A 17,688-nucleotide genomic window follows, 5' to 3' on the forward strand; every position below is an offset into this window, starting at 1 on the left:
ATTTTACGTATGCAACATGCTCCTTGCTGGCATTGCAGCGATGAAACATCATTTTCGGAAACGTCTATTTGCAAATGTGTAAATAAGGATCTGACAAAATTAAATCCTGTAAACAATATAAGTATAACTGTAGGCTACGTATGCATAAAAAATCACATTCAAATCCAAAGCACTGCAGTTTAAGACCAAAACATATCCTTCACTACATTTCTTGAAACTATACACTAGATGACAGATTCCACGCAGTTTCATTACCTATGGTAGGGATTTAAGTGAATAAACAGATTTGGTTGCAATGCTTTTCCAATATAGTGCCGTTAACGAATCTCCAGAGATCATTTTAAAGGGATCAAAATCAGTTGGATTGATTTTCTTTTCTGTTCCTTCATTTTATCACCTTTTTCCCTAAAACGGCTCTTCGGCAGACTTTCCCTTCGAGCCCTCTTAAGCCCAATTCTTTTAACTGTCCGGTTCCCGATGAAGATTTGATGAATTGAAAGAATATTACCCACAAATATATGACACTACCTATCTGCAGCCGCTTACCTTACGAACTTGTCTGCTATTCCTATGTTTCGTCGTAATCCAAAACCATGGCCCAAGGTACCACTTGAAAACACCAGCTAGACACATCACCCAACTAATACAACGGCAACGGAATACTGTCATTATACTAACTCTATGTTTAATTGTACAGCATTTTAAGCAAAACCACGACTCTGCAGTTCTGCCCCGCCCACTGCTCGCCTGTGATTGGCTAGCGATCGAAAGGGAAATGACGTCACACCAATTAATACTTCATATGATTACCGGTAAGGATTCGATTCAATTCGGTAATATTCAATTAAGCTGATAAGAAGTTCTTAATAAGAACAGATACTACATTTTGATCTTACCCATATGGCAGAGCAGCGAATGTTGAGTTCTGTGCACGAATGACTGACAACACAGACTCGAGTTCCCAGAGTTGTGAGTGAGGTATGCAACTGATATATTCGGTAACAGATTTATCAAGTTACTTATGTACATTTTTTTTTATTTTGATCAAGAACAGCCTAATTACACAAGCATTTTTTAAAAGTTGGTGTTGACCTATATAAATGGCATATTAAGGAATCAATTCATCATAATCTTTAATATCATCGTTTGTGAGATTTGGCCTACATATCAAATTCTATTTTGAGGTAATGACAAGGGACAGGCCTGTGCGTCTTCTTAGACCTACACGTTAATTTCAGCTCCACAATATATAGTCTTTGCATACAGTGGACTGTACATGTATAAGCAGGTGCATATACACATACGTGTATACATGCGTCGTTGGTCACAGTAACTGTAACTACTTACACCACAAAGAATAAGACCCTGAATAGGGCTAAAGCTGGGAAGATGATACCACAAAGAATAAAAGTAGCCGATGGAACACAGACCGATCATTGGCCTGCCTCCGGCGTAGTACACACAACTATGCAACTGCTCTCAATAAATTATACAAAAAATATATTTACGAAAGGACTAACATAATAAATATAAGGCTGCGTACCCTGACACCAGAAAACACAAGTTTGAAGGGCAACCCATGAAGAAAAGTGGTCTGAATCTTCTAATCACGATGACGCTCAGACGCACACACGTGACCAAAACTTTCCTAGTTGTGGTGGCGAGGGTGGTTGAAAAAGAACATACATATTCACATTCATCTTCAAGTTAGGAAATACTAAATCTGTATTTTGTTTCCGTCATATTCTTATTGACATTACTTTACTTTATGCAGCAGAGTACTAGTGCACTGTGCTTATATTAAGTACAGTAATGTCACGGGTATAGAAGTGTATGCATTACACCAGGATAACATATAGTAGATTCATATCAACCATGCATTTGATGTCTAAGCCAGACTAGCCAGTCGCTTACGACGCTCCTGATTGGCTGTTGATATGCCAGTCACAGGGCTGGAATCTCAGTCTCTCTCTCGAGTTAACACATGCAGTGTGTATTTTCCGTCTCTAATGAGGGATTTGTTTGTTTGTATGGTGTTTTTACGCACCAACGGCTTTATGTAACTTCCGAACCACGTAGAGAGTGAACTTCTATTACCAGAAAAAACACCTCTCTCTCTCTTCAGTGGAATGCCCGTGAATCAAACTGACGGCCACAGAGATGGCACATCAACACAATACCGACCACGCCACTGAGGATGCGTCTTTCAAAAGTATCCCTCAGGAGAGGTGGAACACACATCCAGCATCTGTGACCTATCTCGAGAGACTGGGCAGTGGGTTTCCATCAGTGATGCCGTTTTTTCTTCACAACATTGGCTTTCAGCAGTGTTACCATAAGCAGTTCTTCTGATTTTTTAACGTTAATTATGATTTAATGGTTAGAATGTGTACTTTCCGATGTAGAATTATTTTCCGTGACAAAAAACTACACGTCACTAGTTTAACATAAAGCATTTTTGACAAAGAAAAATGAAGGATTTCAATAAAATTCATATCTATAAATAAGCAGGATGTTTTGTAACTTTATTTTCATAATAGAACATAAAAAGGCAAAGTGAAGAATTTTACTCCTCAGTGCCGTGGCCTGTGGTCGGACGGCAACCCTGCAGCTGTGATTGGCTTTATCAACAGCCAATCAGGAGCGTCGTAGGGGCCTGGCCTAGACATTAAATGCACGGTTGATGTGAATCTACTATTGTGTATTCTGTTTGCATGCCTTTCATGTGCTCTCTCTCTCTCTATCAGGTTTTCATAAGGAATTGGGAGTTGCGGTATGTACTTGTGTTGTAGTTTCGTGTACACTTTACATGCCTTATGAGAGGGTAAAGGTGCATACTACACACATTTCTAGAAGAAAATAGTTTTGTAGATTTAGCTCTGAATTCGAATGATAAGCACAGCAATATTTTAATTTGAAAAATAATCATAAAATCCCAGTTAGGATATGCAGTACTGTACTACATGGAACTGATCTACTCTTCAAGCCATGAGAGTTGGCGACAGGTACCCTATTGCATAGATTATAAGCCAATCTTCATCACTTGCTTTTGTTACAGGAAGGGGGCGGACACCCCCAAGATGTCCTCCTAGTTGAGGTGCTACTGTGATAAAAATCAACCAAGGCAACAAAAGGATGACTAAGGGAAAATCATGTGTAAAATGGGGTTGGTCAAATTCTGGGGGTATCATGTGAGGCTAGCACTGCGAGTACTTACATTCGCCACATTTAAAAAATAATTAAGAAAAACTGATTCAAAGTTTTCAAAATTGGTAATGCCATAGCTAGTTAATTATTTGTTTCCCAGAAAAAAAAATTTTGTCAAAATTTTCCAAATTTCATGTACTTTAACACTAGACTAGTAAAAAAAATTAAGACCACAACTAATGCTACTAGAAGCTATTAAGTAGTATAATTAATTTGCTAAGGCATTTTTTGGCATCTGAAACACTAAACGCGTTTCTTCACCGCTTAAATAGTCAACAAGTTTATTTCCAATTGTAAATTTATTACTTAGTCGTAGTGCATTGCTTTCAGTAGCCCAGATACGATTTTCGGACTTTTCATTTGCTACTAGAAGTCTACAAGTAGCAACCTTATAACGAAAAAAAACACGAAAACTGTGTAAAAAAAAAAAAAAAAAAAAAAAAAAAAAAAAAAAAAGTAAATAAGAGCGAAGGAGAGTTCTGTTCACAAAGCGACGCTCTGCTTAGCTGAGGCGGGGTAGCTCGCACACCATTGGCTGACTCATGACACGTGAGGTGAATGTAAGTTCTCGCTTGCCAGAACTCTGGAAAGCGAGAACTTACATTCGTAAAAAAAAATACTCATGTCTAGAGGTTATATGGTTGACTTTACACTGCCCGAACTTGAATTCGCCCCATTCCCCCAAATAGTTTAGGTGGCAAATGAGCATTTGAGACCAAAAAACGCATTTTGACCAGGTGTGGCAAATGCAAGTTCTCGGAGTGCTAGCCTCATGTGTACTCTGGGGTTGGTCAATGTTACTTTCTGACTTTCAACATAACTGTTTGGGTATTTTGTAGATCCATGAATCTGATGATTCAATGATCCCACTGAAAATGTGGAGTAAAAGTTGGGCACATTTACTGCATATTGGTGGTGCTGTTCAGTGATTCTGGTTGGTCTTGGCAGGTAAGGGATCAGGAATCGTGATCAGGAATCAATTGTGAATGTGAAAGATCTCTCTTGGAATGGAATGGAATACATACAGAATTTAGGTCTAAGTCCAAGTGCTGGAACCTATGAGGTCCTCCTGTTACACCTGTAAGGCATAACAGGAGGAAAACCTCGCAGTTGCACTATAAACGTTAGGACAGGTTGGATAGGAAAATGGATGAAAATATGAATGGAGGTACAGTAAAAGGAATAATTGCTAGGGGCTAACATGACATTGCAATGAACCAAAGTAATGCCTGCAGTGCACCGTGAGTTGTGCACTGAAGACACTCCCCCCTTCGAGGGAAAGATCTCTGTTGGAATAAAACTTATGAAAAAATTGCAAACAAGAAACGTTCCATCAATGATCCAAGTTATAACTGCAACTACTTATTAGGAAACAGGAACTTGCCATCACCACAAACCACCCTATCTAGAACGAGATCAATCGCTGGCAGAAGCAGACATCCACAACCGAGAGCAGTTTTCTAGTAAATCAAGCACAAACGACCTACACCAAGTTGCAAAGATTTTATTACTGTTATAAACATATACATAAAGCCTTACGAACAATACCTTACTTTTTGGCAGCATTTGCAGAAATTTTCATCAGATGTTTCTCAAAAGTTACACCTAGAATAGTTAAAAGCTCCAGACTCATTCAGCATAGTTCCACCTGAAGAGGAGGATGGGTGGGAAATCTGTATGAGATCTGCTAATCAATAGCGTTTTTGTTTTACTGGAATTCAGCCTCAAACCCTAATAATTACACCATTCACTGATTCGGTACGTGTGTGAATTGAGGCTGAAGGCAGCTTCATTTCTCATATGGAGACTTTACTACACCCACAGGTGTTGTTTGTTTGTATGGCATTTTTATGTTGCATGGAACCAGTGGTTATTCAGCAACGGGACCAACGGCTTTACGTGACTTCCGAACCACGTCGAGAGTGAACTTCTATCACCAGAAATACACATCTCTCACCCCTCAATGGAATGCTCGAGAATCGACCTCACGACCACCGAGGTGGCAGGTCAAGACCATACCGATCACGCCACTGAGGCGCTTCCACAGGTGTTGCATCACTGGCATACTGAAGAATCTTGCTTTCTAGGCCAGCACTTGTATACGCTAAAAAGAAAAGTGGACCAAGAACACTGCCCTGTGGAACTCCAGACCAAATAGGTCTTGGTTCACTAAAGATCCCATCCACTGAGGGGTGAGAGATGTGTATTTCTTGCAATAGAAGTTCACTCTCGACATGGTTCAGAAAGTCACGTAAAGCCATTGGTCACGTTGCTGAATAACCACTGGTTTCATGCAATGTAAAAACACCATACAAACAAACTAAAGATCCCGTCCACAGCAACTCGCTGCTGCCATCATCATCACCATATCTTATTGCGCCAACATTGTATCCACTGCAGAGATTACATTTATAGAGGTCCAAATCTGTATGGATTGGCCCATATTCACACCCACTACTGCTGCTGCCTACCTGTAAGGAAACCTTAAGTACAGTAAGGAAACCTGTAAGGAAACCTTAAGTACAGTGAAACTCCACTTTCTGAGGTCTTGCAATTCACGGACTCACCAATTCGCAGATTTTTCAGTGGAACTTATACCCAAATTATTCATGAAAAACTCGGCAATTTGTGGAAATTTTTGTTGAGAAATATTCATTATGATAAAAACACGATTTACTAATTGTCAGATATTAACATTGAAATAAGCACAGCATACAATAAAATTATTTATTTTTCAAAGCATATTTCCCCAATTACTGTACAAAGAAAATGAGACTGCTCCAAAATTGCTGTACAAAGAAAACGAGACTGCTCCAAAATTGCATGAGAGAAAATGGATGTAACTGAAAATAGGAGTCACTTGAATAGTTTTCACACTTAGTTGTAAGCCATATATTTTTAAGAGTAATGTTTTAAGATGACTTTGAAATTATATTCAAGTGTTTTAGATAATAGTTTAAGTTATATTCCGAGTAGGATGATAGTTTAAGGTGTACATTTGTGTTTGAAATATAAAAAAAGCAGATAAACATTTTTAGAGGGGGGTCTGGTTTTCTAACTATTTAAATATTTAAATAACCAGTTATAGACATTTTTTGATGGATGTCAGGTATTCACAGACATTAGCTATTCCTGGGGTTTGTGGTTCCTAGCCCGCAGCTACCCCCCAAATACCATGGGTTGACTTTAATCCTAAAATCAAAATTTTTAAAAGGAAATTGTATATTTCCTAACTCTACAAACCTGAGGTCCTTTACATAAGGAATTACTTTCAGCATAGGCTGGAATACGGCTGTTAGGTTCTTGAGCAAGGTGGTTAGGCAGCAACTACCATCTGGTAGGCGGGTAGGCCCACCTGCAAGGATGTAAACACTTCACTTTACCCTTTCAGCCCAGGTTTCAGATTGAGGGATGGCATGAGGTGGGCAAAAAAGATATACTCGAGCATCTGTTGTTCAGTGATAATGCAAATGCCGTGCTGTTGTTGGGAAACAATACCACTAGCTATCTCAAAATCAAAACCGGTAAATCTTGGGAGGCCCAAATGGTTGTCCTGATTTTCAGGTTAATTAAGAGAAGGTACTTCTCCAAATTCTGCAAGACTTCTTGTATAGGATGAGGTACATTTACTAGCAGGAATAGAGTTAATCACAGGGCAGTGGCAATTCTTTGTCCAGTGACAAAACTCCAGGAAACCAGCGGCAAATGAACATGACTTCCAGCAGGGAAACTACACACACTCGAGGACCAACATCACAGCATGCTAAGAGTCACAGGTGCAATTCCAAGGTTAGGATAGTCAACACAGGATATCCAACCATCTACTGCTGTAATCAACTATCACCACTGTTAGAATGTAAAAGAAAAAAAATATGATTTTAAAAAATTCGGATACTCTTCTCGCATCCAAGGGCATCACCCTCCGAAATGAGAGGAGATCAAACACCAACACCACATGCCACCTGTTCTTCTATCTCCGTCAGATAGCTAGCGAAAGGACGAAGGAGAAGAGGAAATGCCAGAAGAAACAAAAGGACAAACATCCGAAGTTCCCCTTGGTCATTTTCAAAGTGTTAGCATAAATTTCAGATGAATACATATCTCGTCCTAACATTAAAGGGCGAAAATATGTAATAAGGGTGTTGGCACGCCCTTGCTGCCGACCCTTAACACAGAACAGAAAGGCGGCTAGCAACCGACCCTTAACACAAAACAGAAAGGCGGCTAGCAAGACTATCACAAAAAGTGGGTTTGCATGTTAGTAATCATTAAAGTCAATTAATTATTAATATCAAACACAGTATAAACATATTCATTCAAAATAAATTAAAGATCCCACCGGGAAAACTAATTAATGGCTAGTTAGCAAGAGCTCACAAACATACGTCTTCATTGGAAGACGGCCGAAAGCAAAGATGAAGTTTTTATGTTAAAACAAAGTTTAATGTATACTTACCTGGCAGGTATATATAATTTAATGCCCACCCTCCTCCCCTCAGGAGACAGGGTTCAGAGAAAAATCTGGCCCAAGTGGGAACGGTTCCTGGCACTAGCGCCACGGTAACGGGGTGGTGGTATCCTGAACTACTAATAGGTTACTAGCGTTTGCCGCAAGTTTTGAAAATTTCTGCCAGGTGGAACAGAGAATATAGCTATATATATACCTGCCAGGTAAGTATACATTAAACTTTGTTTTAACATAAAAACTTCATTTTAATGTATGACACTTACCTGGCAGGTATATATATAGCTGATTGACACATTTGGAGGTGGGTCAAAGACAGCAACATTGTTAGAGTATATAAATTTAAACTTATTAATTTACTCTAGGTTCCTTACCTGCTAAGGTAGCTGACTTCATAGGTCCTGCCTCTCAGTCTGCTTAAACCTTAGGAGCTCTCAACAAGGAAGTGTCCTGTATGTTGAAGAAGCTAAGACTGGAACTGACAACTGGGCGTGACCAATGTGTTGACAGAACCCTACAGCCCTCTTATGCCACGGCATTCAAGCTTAGTAATAGATCAAGTCCTGAACTACACACACACACCACACCAATATAATACAAACCAGACTGATAAAAGTACACACACTTTTCTCAGACGACCAATAAACACAAACACCATCACCTGATAAAATACTAGCTTAAAAGAAGGTTATGGGGTGGTAACTCCTTTGCCCAATACTGTACCCGAGGACACGTATGGACCTAGCGTCTGACATTTATCAGTTTGTCTGAATATCCCTCAGATAATGAGACGCAAATATTGAATTCGTTCTCCAAAAGGTAGATTCAATAATTTCTTTGAGGGCTAAATTCTTTTTAAACGCCAATGAAGTCGCCACTGCCCTGACTTCATGAGCCTTCACTTTCAAGATACCGAAGCTCTGTTCTTGACAACATGTGAGCTTCTCTAATTAACTCTCTCATAAAGAAAGCTAGAGCGTTCTTTGTCATGGATCTACTGGGTTCTTTGACTGAGCACCAAAGAGCATCAGAATTCCCTCTGATCTCTCTTGTTCTTTCAATGTAAAACCGTAATGCTCTCACTGGGCAGAGAACTCTTTCTTGCTCATGTCCCACTAAATCAGATAAACCCAAGACATCAAAGGATCTTGGCCAAGGATTTGCAGGGTTCTCATTCTTGGCCAAGAAACCTTCCTGGAATGAACACACTGCATTAAAACGTCTCCATCCCACTTTCTTTGAAATGGCCTGAAGCTCTCAAGCCCTTTTAGCCGTTGCCAAAGCGACTAAAAAGATAGTCTTCTTAGACACATCTCTCAGAGAGGCTTTCTCTAAAGGTTCGAATTTACTAGAGGTTAGATGCCTCAAGACAACATCGAGGTTCCAAGCAGGAGGCCTGCATTGCGGCTGTTTCTTAGTACCAAATGACCTAATCAGATCTCTAAGGTCCAAATTATTAGAGATATCAAGATCTCTGTGTCTAAACACTGAGGTCAACATACTCTTATAGCCTTTGATTGTAGACACTGACAATCCTAAGTCCTTCCTTAAGTATAGGAGGAAGTCTGCGATTTGGGTCACAGAGGTACTGGATGAAGACACTTTCCTCTTCCTACACCACTTACGGAAATTTTCCCACTTCGACTGATATACTGCGATTGTGGAGGTTCTCCTGGCTCTAGCCACTGCACCTGGCCACTCTCTAGAATATCCCACCCTCGCTCTGACAAGACTTTCGATAGTCTGAATGCAGTCAGACCCAGAGCGAGGGTATTCTTGTGAAATCTGTCGAAGTGGGGTTGTCTGAGTAAATCTACTCTTAGAGGAAGAGTTCTTGGTGTATCTATTGTCCATTCCAGTACCTCTGTGAACCAACTTTGGGCCGGCCAAAACGGAGCTATTAAGGTCATCCTCGTTCCTTTGCTCTCCCTGAATTTCTTCATAACTTTCCCCAGTACTTTGAATGGAGGAAAAGCGTAAACGTCTAGGTTTGTCCAATCCATCAGGAAGGCGTCAACCGCCACTGCTTCCTGATCTGGAACCGGAGAGCAATAGGTTGGTAATCTTTTTGTTCTGGCTGTCGCAAAAAGATCTACTACCGGACGGCCCCACAACTTCCACAGGCTCTGACATACCTCCAGGTGCAACGTCCACTCTGTCGGTAGAAGTTGTCCTCTTCTGCTCAACAGATCCGCTCCCACATTCTTCTCCCCCTGGATGAACCTGGTGAGCAGAATGACGTTTTCCTCTTCCGCCCAAAGTAGGACTTCCTTTGCCAGCATGTAGAGGGGAAAAGAATGAGTCCCTCCTTGTTTGCGGATGTATGCCAGAGCCGTGGTGTTGTCTGAGTTGATCTGCACTGTCTTGTCTCGAATCAACTCTCTGAAGTGCTTCAAGGCCAAGAAAATCGCCATCAGTTCCTTCCTGTTTATGTGCCAACTTGTTTCTTCCTCGTTCCAAAGACCCGACACCTCCTGAGGGCCTAATGTCGCTCCCCAACCTGCGTCCGACGCGTCGGAAAACAAGATGAGGTTTGGGCTCTTCTGTTGAAGCAACATCCCTTCTTCTAACCTGCCTGGGGTTAGCCACCAACATAATTCCTCCTTCACTTTGGCAGGAATTAGAAACTGGAAGGAATCCGGTTGCGATTTTCTTGGCCATGAATCTTTCAGGAAAAACTGTAGAGGTCTCATGTGCAGTCTTCCTAGAGAAATGAACCTCTCTAGCGAAGAGTGTGTGCCCAGTAGACTCGTCCACTCTCTTGCTGAGCATCGGTTTTTCTCTAGGAAGTCCTGCACCTTCCGAATGCATAGGGCTTGCCTTTCGGGGGACGGAAAAACCCGAAAAGTCACTGACGATATCTGAATCCCCAAATAAACTATCTGTTGCTTGGGATTCAACTGCGACTTTCCCAGGTTTACCACAAGACCTAGGTCTTTTGCTAAGTCCGTTTGTTTCAGGTCCTCCAGACATTGACTTCTCGATTGGGATCTTATCCACCAGTCGTCTAAATAAAATGACACTCTGATCCCTCTTACATGCAGCCTTCTTGCTACGTTGGACATCATCCTCGTGAACACTTGGAGGGCTGTGCAAAGGCCGAAGCACAGGGCCTTGAATTGAAAGACCCTGTTCTGAATCACGAACCTTAGATACTTCCTGCTTCCTGGATGAATCGGAATATGGAAGTATGCGTCTTGTAAGTCCAGGGTAACCATCCAGTCCCCTGGACGTACCGCTGCCAGTACTGAATCGTTCGTCTCCATAGTGAATTTGGTCTTTTCCACGAAAACATTCAGTTGACTTACGTCCAGCACTGGTCTCCATCCTCCCGAGGACTTCGCAACCAGGAATAGCCGGTTGTAAAATCCCAGAGATTCGTGATCCAGAACAGGTTCTATGGCTCCTTTCTCTAGCATGGAAGAGACTTGCTCCCACAGAGCCTTTTTCTTCACTAAATCGTTGTAATTTGCCCCCAGGGCTCTCGGAGATGTTGCGAGAGGTTTCTTTAAGAAGGGAATTTTGTACCCTTCCCGAGCTACGTTGACGGCCCAGGGATCTGCCTTCATGTTCTGCCAAACTTCCCAAAATTCTTGAAGTCTGGCTCCTACTGCTGTCTGGAGGACTGAGTTCTCATTGTTTAGAGGTGGTTTTGGCTCCTCTTTTCGCTGGTACTCTCTTGCCTCTAAAGGCAGGCTGTTGAGAAGGCCATGTTTGAGGGCTAAATTCTTTTGGAGTTTTCTTCACCAACTTGGATGGTAAAAACTTCCTTACCGATGAAGAGAGCAAATCTTGAGTGGCCTTCTGAGAAAGCCCCAGAGCTATATCCTTAATAACCTCTGACGGAAACAGTTGGTTTGAAAGGGGAGAGAACATCAACTCTGATTTCTGTGCGTTGAAAACGCCTTTAGAAGCGAATGAGCACAAAAGCGACCTCTTCTTCAAAACTCCTGCTGCGAATAATGAAGCCAGTTCATTTGCTCCATCTCTGAGAGCCTTGTCCATACAGGACATAATGCTCTTAGCCACTTCCATATCTTGTGCATTTTCGTCTTCTAAGGAATTCGCCAACGCTCCCAATGACCAATCTAGAAAATTGAAGACTTCGAAAGTCCTAAAAATTCCTTTAAAAAGATGGTCAAACTCGGACGAAGTCCACCAGACCTTGGCAGACTGCAACGCCTGTCTGCGCGAACTGTCCACTATACTGGAGAAGTCCCCCTGGGAGGAGGCAGGTACTCCCAGGCCAAGACTTTCTCCAGTAGCGTACCATACCCCAGACTTAGATGCTAACTTGGCTGGGGGAAAAGCGAAGGAGGATTTCCCCGCTTCCTTCTTGTCCTTCAGCCAGTTATTCACTCGTTGCAGCGCCTTCTTGGCCGAAATCGACAGAGTCATCTTGAGAAAAGAGGACTTCTTAGGAGTCTTAGTCTTAGAAAACTGAGACTGGGGATATAAAGGCGCCGTAGGCTGAAATTACCCTTCATAAATAGACAGCAGACGTGAAGTAAGGATCTTGTAATCCGAAGACAGTTCGACATTCTTCTCTTCAACAAAGTCCACTTCTTCTTCTGCTGAAGAAATGTCTTGCAGATCACTATCGTAATGCTTTGCTGATGGATTAACGTCCTGCCGCCTGCGTCCTGCCACCAACGAAGTCTCTGCGTCCTGCCGTCTGCGTTCTACAACCACAGAAGAATCTATGTGCTGCAGTTTGCGTCCTGCGTCCATTGTAGACACGTCTGCTTCCTGCCGCCTGCGTCCTGCGTCCACCAGCGGTTCCGCGTCCTGTTTCTTCCGAAACAATCTTCTTCTTCCTGCGTCCTGGAACACTACGCGATCGCCCGTCTTTGTAGCACCCGTGCGTCCTAAATCCTCGGCGCGCAAACACTTGTGTTCCGTCTTCTTGGAAGACTTAACGGGAAGGAAATCGTCCTTACGCTTTGCAGGTCCTTGCAAAGGAGTATCCCATGAATCGACGAGAACTGCAAGCTTAGACTGCATTTCTCTTAAGAAATCCTTCGTACTATCTTCCTGACGAACAGCCGTAGGAGGAGGAGGAGGACGAGAAGGACTAGGACGCAAAGGAGAGCAATCTTGGACTTTACCCGAAGGAAAGAGAAGAGGAGAGGACAAGCAAGAGGACTGGGGGGAGTCTCTTAATGAAATCCAGGAACGTACGGGCCGTACCGAGTCTTCTTTCGATCGCACAATCTTCTTCCTCTTGGTCGGAACCATGTCCTCGTCGTCCGAGGAAGACAAAATTTCTGGGCTGCTCCAAGCTTCACGATCGTGAGCACGTCTATCTTGAGTAGTTGATGTCCTTAACGTCCTCTTGAGGGGGCGAGACACTACTGAGTACCGATGTTCGCGCTCTGATGTCGAACCATCAGAGGACGCACACTTCCCAGTTACGCCTTTTCTGCGGCGAACTGCAACAGCCTGGGATCTTACAACAGGACTGTCCGAAGGGACGCCTGACCGTGGTAAAACCTCTCTCGCCTCCCTTCGACTGTCGACATGCCTTCTCCCTTGGGTCTGGGAGCTTGACAGAGGTCTAGGTCTAGGAGCACGAGAGAGACGATCAGACGCCCCCTCCACTACACTTTCACTGACATCAAAAGCACTCACTTTATCCGTAAGACGCTGTATTTGGTCACCCATGGACGCAAGGGCAGCGAACACCTTAACAATCTGTGTATCGTTCGTCCCCTCCGATACAGCAGCGGGCGCAGGAGATACCTGGGGAGAAGGAACTACCAACTCTACGTTACTGGAAGTATTCGACCTCTCACTACGAGAAACAGATCTCCTTACACGATCTTTCTCAAGCCTTTCAACATATTTCATAAATATCTTCCACTCCTTCTCTGACAAATTCTCACACTCAACACACCTACTCTCCCAAGTACACACATTCTCTCTACACTTCTTGCAAATGGTATGAGGGTCGACCGAAGCCTTCGGCAACCTTACCTTACACCCCTCTTTCACACAGACTCTAAACATACTACCAGTGTCAGACATCTTCCAAGAACAATCCAAAGCGAATGCCAAGCTAACGTTTCCAAGTACGATACCAAAAATTCCATGAAAAGTCAGCAACGAGAAGAAAATCCTAGCAGGGAACCACCAACAATGTTGCCGGTTTGGCTGGCAGAAAAAATCTGGCCCAAGTGGGAACGGTTCCTGGCGCTAGCGCCACGGTAACGGGGTGGTGGTATCCTGAACTACTAATAGGTTACTAGCGTTTGCCGCGATTTTGAAAATTTCTGCCAGGTGGAACAGAGAATATAGCTATATATATACCTGCCAGGTAAGTGTCATACATTAAATGGTGTGTTTACATACAGGCAGGTGGGGCCACCCACCAACCAGATGGTAGTTACTGCCTAACCACCTTGTTCAAGAATTTAATGGTTGTATTACAGCCTACGCTGAAAGTAATTCCTTATGTAAGGGACCGAGGGTTTGTATATCGTGTATGAAAAAACATATCCTCCCACTCCAAGATTCTGAAGTTTGTAAATAAGTGCCTTGTGATTTACTCTATGTACATCTCCATGCGTTAAATTTGGTCTGTTTGTCATGAAAGGCTTGTATACATTATCAACAAACCATGGCTGGTCATTTGCCCTAAATTTGATGACCTTTCTAGGGACATACCTTATTAAAATAGCCATCAACATTCATTTAAATTCTTGGGATCAGGATCTAATATAGCATCTGAAATATTAAGTGCTTCACAAGCTTCAATAATGTGATCCCAATCAGCTCTGCATTTTAGCTAGACCATTATTCCAATGGTAGCATTAGGAATATAATGATTGAAAGATACTGTATATCCATCTCATTGGTGCAATGAGCAGTAGTACCAAATTATTAACAGAACCTGGCTTGACAACAGCTGGAATATCTGTGAATATGAGGTTTTCATCTATTACCAGAAATGTGGGTGGGTTTCTCAATTAGCTAGACAAAATCGGAGGCTACACAGAACTTAACAGCAGACCGGCCATGTTGATCTGTGGAATTTTAACTTAGCCACACAATGTGCTTTGCATTGCGGTCTCCACAATTACCCTATACGTAAAGCTTTCGAATCCTGTGACTGTGACTAATCCTCTCCAAGAACAGTCGTATACAGCATCATTATTACCTGGATTGTGGTAAACAGCAAATATATATGCATACTATATTGTAGAAATTTGTGGCAACTAGCTAAATTCCAAATTTTTCTGATGTAAATCGGTTATCCAGACTCAATGTACATTAGATGGCAAGGGGGGGGGGGGGGTCCAGTGTCCCAGTCAGATAAGGACCCAGCACTGTTGGTTAGGTGGTAATTCTGAGGAAGAGCTCTGCATGGAGATTTTATTTAATAATAACATTTTTTGACTGAACAATATCAAAATGGGTGTATAGCCTAATGTGAGGAATTTGCCATCTAATCTTTAAGTGTATAATGTGAGAAATCTGCCATCTTTTCTTTATGTTTTAACACAGAAAAGCTCCTTGGGATGTCATGTTTAGTAACAACCCCTCAGGGATTAGAGTAAAAACATAAAGATAAGTAAATGTCTCACCTTAAATCAGTACAGCTATCAACATATCTCGGCTGCTCTGCCTCACATGCACCGTTTTCTACTGTCCAGTCAAAAGTTTTACGAACTGGATACTGGTACGGCAGTGAACTGCGCATGCGCGAACCCTTGTTTACCGCCTCAGGAATATCAGTGACAGCAAGAAAAACGTCAATGGAACAGCATGAACCGAAGAATAATACTATAGTTTTCACCGAAAAACTGATGTTTTCAGGCTTTAACAAGCTGAAAAAAGCCAGACATCTTTGAAGACTCAAACTTTCAAAAATTGTGTATACATAGGTCACGAACGATCGAATCGGCCCTGAAAAGAACTCCAGAGAGGAGATTCAAAGAGGATTAAATATAAATATATACACTACCATCGTACCTTTGATGACTTTCTCGGCCCTTTATTCTGCCCAACATCGGCAGTTGCAAAGGGCCGCCTTTATACACTTTACAATATTCTTTTAATTCACTTCATTGGGTATTGCAGCTGTCTGAGAAGACGATAGAATTTACCAGCTGGTGAAATGGCAAAATTAAACAAAATTTGAACACTAGTATTCCATTAAAATTAGGATAGTTTTGTTTTTGTAGCAGAAAAAAAAAAAAAAAAAAAAAAAAAAAAAAAAACTAAACTTAAAAAAAAGGGGGGACAGATGTTCAAAAAGCGGGACTATCCCGCTTAAAAGCCGAACTCTGGTCACATAATACTAAACTGGTAAACGGACACAGCTAACTGCCATCCATACAGCAAGTCAAGAGCGCAATACGGCACCACTGACAGAATCTGCCGTACCCCAACCACACTATGTTATTTGTACGGCAGGAAGTCTGAAATTAACGCATGCGCAATTTACTGCCATACCAATATCTACCGCGATTGGGATATGGCTGCCGTACCAATATCCTGTGCCAAAGCTTTATTAATAAGCATACTTCCCTGAGCAGATCTTCATTGGGATTACCATTTTGTTTTGGTTAAACATGCCCCTGAATTTTATTCACTCTGTCTTTTCCACAACCCATAGTAATCCAGGTTTCCCACCATGGTCACACTAAAACACCTAATAGAGTATTTCTATATATGCATTCTGCGGCAATCTAGACTATGGCAATTGGCATTTTCCTGTGTTATTTTACTTGCTGTACAAGATTGGAAAGTAATATTTATTTGGACGACTGTAACTAAACAGTAATTTACCTTTGAAGACCACATGATGGTACCAACAGGTGCGGTGTACCGACTTGTAGCTAGAGTTCAAAGGTAAATACCTAAAAGTTTAGTTACAGTGGAACAAAAAAAAATATTCCCTTGAACTCTTGTAAAGCAAGTAAAATAACATAGGAAAACACCAACTGCCACAGTCCAGATTGCCGTGGAATAGTTATAAAGATCTACCTAATTTACTCCTGTGGGTTTGTGTCAGGGTAGCTTGCAGAATGACAGGACTACATCCAGAAGGAAGCTAAGTACACTGTCTCTGATGTTACTGGGTGTTACTTGGGGGGTGTCAAGTGCATGTGAGGCAAACCCACACCACCCCAGGGAGGATGGGGAACAGCACCCTATGTGAGGTAAGGAAGGTACTAGCCTATGGTCCAGTTAGGTCAGGACTCGGCATTCTACGGAACGTTTCGATTACTTACGTCTATGGAACTTATCCCTGTCGTTCTAGGTACCTAGTACTCTTAGCTAGTGACCCAATGTCAGCTTCAATCACTGCAACTGGGCCTACTAGCCTAGGCAGCCTAAGCCCAATATACAATTTAGCCAAAACCCGCATGCAGCGAAGGCTAGGCTACGCTACGTCAAATATCAGGCAAACAGAACTTGGAGGCCGAAGCACCTTTCAACTTAGGTAGTTAGTATCTGAAACACCTCAAGATGTGACACAGTAAAACTGAAGACTGCTACTGTGGCCTGATTCCCGAGAGTATCCAAACAGCATAGACTACCCAGTAGGAAGTCTAGATAGCCTAGTACCTAGCTAGTAGTACTGTCTAGGTAGGCTAGGTACTACCCATCCCTAGTTACCTAGTGTTTACAGTACCATGCCTAGTAGGTAGGTAGCTAGACATTTGTTTGCGAGTTTGTGGTTGTTCGTGTCTTTTGTTTACAACCTATGGTACGTCTCAGAGGGGCTGGCATCAGCCTCAACACTGGCCTATCCCTATCGTAAAAAAAATTGCGCGTAGCCGATGGGTTTGATTCGGGACAACGCCCGTAGTAGGTACAATTCGCAACAGCAGAACAAATTCGGAAAATGCGAGGCAAAATTGGTTGACACTTCATCACAACAACGTAGTAAACAAAGGGTAAACTTGACAACCTTGTCTTCGACAAGGCGGACTTACCTTCTCTTGCTGTGGAACATGATGGCTGTTTGATACGATGATTTATTCTCACCACGAAAATAGTAAAAC

The 17,688-nt window shown here is 42.2% G+C and overlaps 1 protein-coding gene across 1 annotated transcript in view; it reads right to left on the reverse strand.

The window, feature by feature from the left end:
- The window catches only part of LOC135214835 (uncharacterized), a 234,841-nt gene that overhangs the window by 216,488 nt on the left and 665 nt on the right, over positions 1 to 17,688 (reverse strand). Inside the window, exon 2 of the mRNA XM_064249233.1 lies at positions 17,620 to 17,672. Coding sequence (XP_064105303.1) covers positions 17,620 to 17,639 — 20 coding nt within the window. The 5' untranslated portion in view covers positions 17,640 to 17,672. The remainder of the gene's footprint in view (positions 1 to 17,619; positions 17,673 to 17,688) is intronic.

Source organism: Macrobrachium nipponense, chromosome 46 (genome assembly GCF_015104395.2).
Source record: "Macrobrachium nipponense isolate FS-2020 chromosome 46, ASM1510439v2, whole genome shotgun sequence".
In the NCBI taxonomy this organism is placed as follows: Eukaryota; Metazoa; Arthropoda; class Malacostraca; order Decapoda; family Palaemonidae; genus Macrobrachium; species Macrobrachium nipponense.